Source organism: Echeneis naucrates, chromosome 1 (genome assembly GCF_900963305.1).
Source record: "Echeneis naucrates chromosome 1, fEcheNa1.1, whole genome shotgun sequence".
NCBI classification, from domain to species: domain Eukaryota; kingdom Metazoa; phylum Chordata; class Actinopteri; order Carangiformes; family Echeneidae; genus Echeneis; species Echeneis naucrates.
The window spans coordinates 11,752,435-11,762,322 of NC_042511.1; the positions used below are offsets into that span (position 1 = coordinate 11,752,435).

Sequence of the window (9,888 nt, forward strand, 5' to 3'; positions counted from 1 at the left end):
TTGCTTGTACCAGTTTGCAATGCTTCTCTCATTATTTATGGATTTTATTTATCTTAGGTTCACTTTGACTGTTTTTCTTTTTGTCTTGTATTTGTCATTTGTTTGCTTGACTTGGCCTTCAACGATTTTCAAGTTTAACAAAGGTAAATAATAGTAGAGGGGCATCTCGACTATGATATTCACAAATCAGTAATGCATGATGACTAAATTACAGAATGATCCTCATCACAGTCAGTTTACCCATCAGCCATTCAAGCAGCATGTGTCGCTGGGGATGCTAACGTTGGTCCAATCTCCACTTTAGTCCAGACCAAAATACCCAATGTAGCTGCTAGCCCGGCAGATGATGACCCCTTAATGCAAAATAGTGAGAGGTGCAGTCAGAGGGAAGCTGAGCTGATGCAACTGTACTATTGAATTTTGGTTTATTTTTGCTGTCTAATAGCATGAGTCAAAAATTGACGAGCTGTTTTAGCGGAACTGATGTAATTACTTGTGAGAGTCTTGCGGTAATTGTCTTCATATGATCTTTGCTGATTAAAACAATGCACTGACTAGCGCTGCATAGTTCATTAAAGGGAGAAATGTAAAGGGAATGTTTGTGGTTGTTACTGAAAGGGAAGTGGATGCTTATAAAGGGATTACCATTAAACCAAGAAATGACGATCACACACAAAGATTCAAATATAGATTTAGACTTTCGGTTATTTTCTCTGCTGGGTCAGGGATAGGGTTACGAGTAATTTAACTTACATTAACATGTAAGATGATGCTAACATCATCAAAGACTGTGCATTTAACAGTTTGGTAATAGACAACGTTGGCACAATGAAAGTGTTCCATCTAATATGCCACTTTAACTGTGCTCAAGAGGTGTTAATTTAACTATATGAATTTCTTTCTAGCCAGATGTGGAGTTGCTGTGAAAACATATATGCTAGATTATTGCTGAGGAGCTCATGGACACATTTCATTCCAGTCAATACAAAGCTGAAAGTGGAACTTCAGCTATATTCCTTGCTTGCTATATTCCTTTTATATTGCTGTTTTCATGAACCAAGATGCTATATTACAAAATCATTGCATGCTGTTGCAACATGATTTATTCATGGACTATTTAAGAACAGTTATGTTGTAATATTCATATCCACTCCCACACTTGCAAAAAATCTCCAGTTAAATGTCTGGACTGTGCTGTATTGACATCATGTGATGTCACAGCACAATGCACTACATTTCTTTCCCAGACACAGTTCAACTTACGCCCAGCACTGGTGGGATGTTCAGATTCTTCCCTTGTGGTTTCAGGCATATTTTCCCCTTGTGTATTAAGTTTTTTTGGGGGGGTGGTAATAAGTCTGTAAAACCCGTTGAAGAGACAATTTTCGTATTAAATAAATTGAACTTCCTCCACCACATTCAGCTTGCCCATATAATCTAATTTGACCTCATGTGGTGACTTTTGTAAAAGTCCTTCAGTGTTTCAGATATCATGAGCTGTGACTACTGAAAATGCCTATGATGGGAAAAATGCAGGGACTGTTTCTGTGTGGGAGTGATAGAGAGATGGGGAAGTCATCGTGAAACAGAGAAAATGAAAAATCATCATAGTCTGACAGTTTGTAGAAGGTCATGTGGTCCTGTAGGACCAAAAAACCCATATCTTCTGTTCCCTAATGAAACTGGCGACACAAGTACAACACATTTGAACATTGATAGGAATAGCCACACATAGCCGACAGAAAAAATCCTCAAACATTTGTTATTCCCTCTCCCCCTTTTTTACAAATTTAAGAAAATTTGATCTTCAACCCCCAAAAAGCAGCATCTCTGTCTCTGGAGACAAGAACTTAAGCCAGTGTTTTTGTAAGGGTGTGTAGGGATAAGATTTGGACTATATCACATGTGTACTGCATGAAACTGAAAGATGATGAAACCTATTGGGGAAACAAAGAATTGGCACAAACTGCATCAGAGGAAATGACATACAGCATTACTAAGTGGATTGTTAAAATGTGTCATGTGGAGGACACGCTCCTTTACTGAAAATGATGAAACTACAGCGAAAATCTCAATTTAAATATATGTGGGGTTGTGCATCTTCCATCATTTATAATAAAATACACACACACACACACACACACCACTGTCTTTCTGTTGATACTGTGGATTGATATCGTGCACTTCCACAACCCTGGCATGAACCTTAGTCTCCCGATCAGCACTAACCTTAAATCCGTCACTCAAAGATGAGGATCAGCTGAAACATAATGATAGAAACATTTTTTTTTTCTTCCTCATTTGTAGAATTGCACATTCATATATACACACACGTCGAATTTATATCCTGTGGATTTTCTGTGGTTAGGATAGGCCAAGTATCCACTGGGCTTTCTCACAGGGAAATTACTGGCTCAATTTTCACTTCGCACTTAAAAAAGTTCAAGGTCTCTCTGTTTGTCTCTCTCACTTCCTATTTTCCTCCATAGAGAAATTGAAAACATTAAACATCGTCAGGAGGAGACACCTCCAGTTACAGTACGGTGAGGAATTTGTTCATAGTGAGGACTCTGCTGTCAGTGAAGACAAGTGTAAACATATGCTATCATAATGGCAAAAATAAGAGTAATGTTTCCTTGATTTCGATGCACGCACCCAAACATTCACAAACACACACTTCACTGTCAGAGGGATAAAAAATATAAAAAAAAGGAAAGTGGAGAATCTGGGTAAAGGTGACATTAAGTGTGTACATATTTTCTATTTTATCCATATTCCCGCCCAACACTCCTTATTAACCACTTCCCCTCTGTGTCACTGGGTTATATTTAACTTGTGAATTCCTGTGTAAATTCTCCACTTGTGTCTTTTTTTAACTACCAAACACCAACAGGCTAGTTGTTTTCATGCTGAACTAAGCAACTACACCTCTCAGCAAGAAACCAGAAAATTTTATAAAATACATAACCCCCCCTCCCACACACACACACACACACACACACACACACTGCTGCTAGTCTGATATTTGGCACATCAACTACAAGTCCACCTTACTTTAATTGTAATCTTGTAATCAGTTATGGTGAACTGGCTTAATTGTGAGGGTTTCTGTCTCCATCAGCACTATTCCCTGCACCTCTACCAATGAATGGAGGGTTGTTGCTTTTGTACGTTCAAATAAAGAAAACGAAAGAAATAGAAACTTGTTCTATTAAAGTTGTGTCATTTAAAAGTTACTGCTAAGAATCAGTTTGAGTTGCCAGTTTGTTGAAAATCCCTTTTACAAATTGCACATATCATTTCTCATCCTAAAGAAAGCTCTTTGGATAGTTTCTTATAGTGATGCGGTTACCAAATGTTCAGCAGTCGCTAGAATTCTGATTTCTACTCAAAAACAATTTGTTTTTATTGGCAAGCGCTCAGCAATAGTGATATGATTCGAGGAAAATCGAAAAGGTGACTCAGTCAGCATGGACCATGATGCATTTGATGCTTTTCCTCTGATCCATGTCAGAGGAAATAGTCACACTGTCGGCCTGCTTGATGCGGAGTGAGAGAGAGAGAGAGAGAGAGCGAGGGAGGAGATCTTATCCTCCACAGTCTGTTTCGTAACCAGTCTGGACTTTTTCCACTCCGCATATCTTCAAGGTGACGGGCGCCGATCGACGAGTCAGGACGAGCCCTGCAAGCTGTGCGGTGATCGAAATGCGTAAAAACCCGCTTGATCTGATCCTCTGACAGGGCGACGACGCAACAGGTGCAGCCCGGAGATTACAACACACTCCGACAACTTTCATTCCCTCATGCGCTGCCAGCAGCTCTGCACACGAGTAGTTCAAGGGCGCTCCCAACTTTCTGATGACAGCGCTGTCCCCGCTGCGGTCCAGACATCATGTTGGATAAATTCGGACCACCGAGCTCAGGAGCGGCGGCGTCCAGCGCAGACCTGCAGCTCAGACTGAGCGACAGCAAGAGCGGCCTGGGGATGGAGCACGGAGCCGGGAAGAAACTCATAGAGATAACTGGACCGGCTCTCTCCAAGAGGAAACTTCTGGTGGGCTTAGACCTCCTGTGCCTCTTCCTTGGTAAATATGAAAACACACAACAACATCTTTCATTGATACTTGAAATGCACTGGGAGGGGACGCTTTACATGACAACAGCTACTGCAAAAGTTTTACCAAGAGTGACAGCAGTGCTGTCTATGCTACAACATACATGTTAATTTATAACTACTTCAGAAAAGTCAGTGTTGAGGCCTGCACTTGCACTGACTTGCTGACTGGTTGTTTATTCTGAGCTGAACTATTTGGCACATTCTATAAAATAAAAACAAACAAACAAACAAAAAAACAGCAACCACAAAACAAACAAACACAAACTTAAAACCCAAATGAAATATTTCAGAGAGAAATATTTGGTTCGAAATACACCTTTTTTTCACCAGGCTTGCTATTGATTTATTCCTGTCTACCACAGGTGGAACCATCTACATTCGTGGAGGGTTGACTTGTTAGTCCTTGTTTCCGTCCTCTTTTATTTATTCAACAAAGGCAGTGTCACACATGTGGCATATTCTGCAGCAAATTAACTCAGTGTTTGTGAAGAGACAGTACGAAAGACCAGAAGAAAGTGGAAAAGGCAAGAATAGAAGAATGACCCCCACCCCATCCTCTCTCTCTTCATCAACATGTTTTTTCCACTCCTGCGCGCTCCCGAGCTCCCCGTGCCAGCTGGCTCGTGCATTGCCCAGGGAATTCTACAGTTTCCATGACAACCTCCAGTTCTCAGGGTAGAGTCCGGCCACAGGGAATTGGATCTGGTATAAATAAATAAATGCAGCATCCATGAGTATTGTGAGTGTGTGTGTGTGTTAAAAAGAGAGAGAGTTGGTGACCCTCCTGCACATGTTCCCTATATGTGACAGGAAGATGGTTATGTAATGCTGGCTAATTGGAAAATGCTGGATGGAGACTTAGTGTAATAACAACAGATTGGGCACGAGAAGAAGACAGGGAGAGTGGCTAAAGTCTCTCTTTTTCTGTGTTACTCTCTCCCAACTCCTTCTCTGTGGTGTGTGTGTGTGTGTGTGTGTTCAGGCATGCAGGACTGAGAGGAGAGAGGACGGATACCCAGAGACAAACAGAGACAGTGTGAGGCTGGTCCTGGCCCTGGACCGCTGCGGCATTCGCTCTTTGTTTTGTAAGAAAGAGTTGAACTGGAGTCACGAACAACTCCCCTTTCTCTCCTCATCAACAGAAACACACACACACACACATGCGCAGTTTGAACTCAGTTGGTGATTAGCTCTGCCTGCTTTAGTTCTCTGTTTCTGGACTCAATGGATTCAGTCTGTATTCAATCAGCAAATAGGAGCTTTCTGTAGTTGCCTGGGCTTCTTTGGTCCCGGTGGAGCCATGTTGTGACCCTCACATTCCAGACAGTGGTCAAAGTAGTTATGTTCTCAAGAGAAAATTTTAGGTTCCCATCCTTATTTTGTTGTCACACTACTCCTCGTTTAACCTTCTCCCTCCTCCCTTTGCGCAGCTTCCATCCCGTTCTTTGCATGTGAGCTGAAGGCGCTGAGCCCTTACAGAAGGGGCTTCATGTGCGGGGACCCCAGCATCACCTATCCTTATCTCCACCGAGAGGCCATACCAGATGAAGTACTCATTGCTGGTGGCATCATCATCACTGGGCTCACGGTGAGTATACATCATCTGTGCCCAGAGCAGTTGGCCCACATAGCAGTTCCCAGCATGAGAAAGAGGAGGTGGAGAGTGTCATGTGGCGTTTCTATCTTCACCACCAGATCGCTCTTGGAGAGTGTTACAGGGTGCGTTTCCGTGACGTAAGCTCCAAGGCCTTCGTCAGGAACCTGTATGTTTCCTGTCTCTACAAAGAGCTGGGATGCTTCCTGTTTGGCTGCTGTGTCGGCCAATCACTGACCAACATGGCCAAGCTGAGCGTTGGGCGGCTGCGGCCACACTTCCTCTCTGTGTGCGGCGTCACCTATGCGTCGCTCAACTGCACGCCAGGAAGCTATGTCGCAATAGTGAGCTGCCGCCAATCTGACCACCGGTTAGAGGAGGAGGCCAGGTATATGTGTGTGCATGTGTGTGTGTGTGTGTGTGTGTGTGCGCGCGCATGTTTTATGAACTATGCACTTAAGTTTTGTCGAAGTCTCAATATTTATAAATTTTTTGCAGGAAGTCCTTTTTCTCTGGCCACGCCTCCTTCGCCATGTACACAATGCTCTACTTAGCAGTGAGTATCTCGATCTGCCTATTGCTCTGTCTCACATACACACACACAGAAACACTGTTAAACCCAATTTAATGTCTCTCCAATTTCGAATTATCGTCTTTCCATAAAATGCAAAGAGTGAATGAACGAAAGGTGGACCCATCATCAGTCCAGTTAGCTGAAAAAAAAAAAAAACAAAAGCAAGAGATTGATAGAGGAGGAGAAAAAAGAAAAGGATTGAAAGGAGAAATGGGGACAAACAGAGACAGCTTTGTTCTGCTGTGGGAGGAGTGTGACCTTGCCTCACCGCCTCATTGCTCTCCTCTATTGTGTATTTGTGTGTATAAAAGCCTGTGTTTGTGAATGCAAGTGCATGCATATGTGAATGAGTACATACGACAGTACATTTGTGTGTGCGCCATTTTGGCTTGCCTGCTTCAATTACTTTTCCCAACAGTTCCTCATGTTACTGTAGTGCTCCACAAAAATAAGTGAGCAGAAACAGTAACCAGTAAGTAACGATAAAATTGTTCGTCACATCATGAGATGTTAGTAGCTGCAGCAGTGTACTGCTCACTGTAAATGAGACAATGGATCTCAGTACTCTGGAGGGAAAAGGAGAGAGGGGTGGGATTAAATACATTTTTACTTCAGCCCACTCCTTTTCAGATCCCGGACAACCCAGAACTGCTTAATACATCTTTGCTTTCTCTTGTTTTTTCTTTTTGTTTTAAAAATTGCTCGATATAATATTATTATTACTTATATCATTTATTAGTTTATTTTTCTGATTTAGTGGCTTTACACTTGTTTTGTTGCAAATGCTGTTTTGCTTTCTTTGTCTTTCTTTTTGTTTTTGTTGTTTATTTATTCATTCGTTTACATGTTCGAAAAAACGATGACTAAACTAAAAACCAAAAACTAAAAACTATAAACTAAACTAGATAAAAATGGGTGACAAAGACAAATTGGAACTAATTTAGTAAGAAGCCTTGTAAGCAGCTTCGGGTTTTCTTTTACCCTTAATTTGATGCATTCCTGTCTCGATTCAGATTTATTCCCAGTGGCTCACTCGGTAGAGCATATATCACAGTATCTGACCTTAGCTGCATGCCATCCCCTTTCTTACTACCTGATTTTTCTGTTTCCAAATAAAGAAAAAAAAAAAACAAATACAATGCATGGGGACAGAATTTGTGTTAAAATTAGGCTCACTGCAGCCGAGCACAGATACGTGATGACACATGATGCTGCAGTGCTGAGAATATGGAGTGTTGAGTAAATAGTGAAAACAGTGAAGTGAACTAAAGCAGCAGGGATTGGGAAGCAGGAGAAGGCTTTGCTAGTAAATGGTGCAGTTATTATATTTGTTTTTGCGTTGCAGTTCTACTTGCAGGCGAGGTTTACGTGGCGTGGGGCTCGGCTTCTGAGGCCGGTGCTGCAGTTCTTCTTGGTTTTGCTGGCAATCTACACAGGCCTGACCCGCATTTCAGACTACCGGCACCACCCGTCCGATGTGCTAACCGGCTACTTACAGGGTGCCTTAACTGCTTACTGGGTGGTCAGTATTCCTCTTCTGCTTGTATTTTATTTTCCAATAGTTGTTTGTCCACAAAATAAACGTCCCTTTAAATCCTAAGTAAAAAAAAAAAAAATTCCTTATGTTTTCAGGCCTTTCATATCTCCCCCATGTTCAAAAGCTCCAGTTCAGATCTGTCTCCAACGGACACTCTGGACACGCCCTTGTCCCCGCACCATACTGTTTGCTAAACCCTGCCCACACCAGCATCCACCTGCTGCCTGTAACCAGGCTTCCATAGACAAGAGATGTGAAGAATGTGAGACCATTTCCTGTGAAGTCCAACCGCATACCTCAGCATTCAGACAGTGGAGGACAGAGAAAAAAAGAGTGGAGCGAGACCTTGTATGGCTCTAAAGAGACGACATATGAACTACGAGAAAGGAAGAAAGAAGAGGATGAAACCAGACCATACCGGCGGCTTGGCTGGTGTGTTTAAGCAGCCTGAGCACAGGACCTTTTGACATTGTGACTGACCTTAATTTCACATGTGTTACTTAACTTTTAAGCTGAGACCGAACACACCACTACCACTCGATACACTCCCTGTAAATATATACCACTTTTGTTACAACTCAAACAATACTGTCAAAGCACTTTTTGATTTCCATGTTAGTATTATTAATTTACACTTTGAATAACATGTTTTGTAGCTGCTTTTTTTTTTATTTATTTTTACATAAACCCAGTGAATGTATTGATTTTATTGAAAGCACAAGGGAGTACTGTAAGCAAGCAATACACAAATTTTCCTAAAGTATTGTGGCAATATGCGTCTGTCTTTCAGAATGTAGCATGTAATGTAGTTAACTTCTGAGAAAATGACTATGACAATGTCTTTAGAATATAATACATACTGGAAAAGAAGGTTGTATGTGCTAATAGTTTTACGTTGTATTTATAATAATATGAATGCTGTTAGGCTACTTACCAGTCCAAGAGCACACAGATCATTAAAGAAGATTTTTTTTAATATTCATATTTCAAGTTAAGTTTGTGGCTTTTATTTTTCTAAAAGTGCAATAGCGCATATTAAATTAAACATTTCAAATGTTATTACAGAAAACTGAAGAAACCTGTTAAAAACTGATATTTTCAAAATGTTATGTCTGCCTTTTGGTGGTAAATAGGTAGGCTATAGAGTTTTTCTTTTTTTTTTTTTTTTTTGCAGACAATAGTTGTAAATGAGGTTGATTGAGAGAAAATGCTCCATAGAGCTCAGTGGATCTGAAGTAAAGTGATAAATCTGAGTGGGTTCATCATCTGAAGTGACACCGTTCATATTACATCCTGTTATTTGTCCTACACTATTTTCATAATTAATGTTGATGAGTACAGCATGAAGTAATTATCCCAAGGAAGCAAATAACCTTAATTTGTTATCAACAAGTAAAATTATTTGGAGTGTGATTTTTTTCGGCACAGCTGCGGTTCAACTTCTATTTAACCATTGTTTCAATAATTCAGCATGCTTAGTCCCTAGATATATGTGTGTGTGTGTGTGTGTGTGTGTGTGTGTGTTATATTGTCAGTCAGTTGATGAATATATATTTTTTGTTATGATTCTAGCTACTGTTTAATCAAATTTTCTCTTTTTTTTAACATTTGTACTTTGTCCATTTTCTCTCTATACATCCCCCCAAACAAAAAGACGAAAGCGTTAATTTCACATGTTTACTTGAACTTCAATAGCAATACAAGACAATCAGAACACTTGAGGTCGATATGTACAAGGATCTCGGGGTTGCAGAAAAGTTCTGAGGTTTTTTATATGATCTCTGGCTCTGGAGTAAAGAGTTTTGTTGCTATGACAAATTCCATGGCAACGAGTCCCATCACCAACAGTTAGTGGTGGTGCAGGTGGTGGAGGGGGCGGGGCTTTTGGTCTTTATGAGAAATGGGATTGGTCAAGAGTTCAAAATCAGAAGGAGGGGATGTGTGTAAGAAGCCCCCCAATTGATATTGATAAAATGCTTCACTGTGATACATTAATTATACAAGAATGATGTATATACACACACACACACACACACACACACACACACACACACACGCACGCACAC

General features: G+C 40.9%; 1 protein-coding gene across 1 annotated transcript; it reads left to right on the forward strand.

Annotated features, from left to right (window-relative positions):
- Positions 1-3,618: 3,618 nt before the first annotated feature.
- Positions 3,619-9,313, forward strand: LOC115044342 (phospholipid phosphatase 3-like). The gene is made up of 6 exons (XM_029503316.1): positions 3,619-4,085; positions 5,548-5,705; positions 5,813-6,099; positions 6,210-6,267; positions 7,631-7,807; positions 7,918-9,313. Exons 1-6 carry the CDS (start codon positions 3,893-3,895, stop codon positions 8,014-8,016), a joined length of 972 nt encoding a protein of 323 aa, XP_029359176.1. The 5' UTR covers positions 3,619-3,892; the 3' UTR covers positions 8,017-9,313.
- The last annotated feature ends 575 nt before the right edge of the window (positions 9,314-9,888 follow it).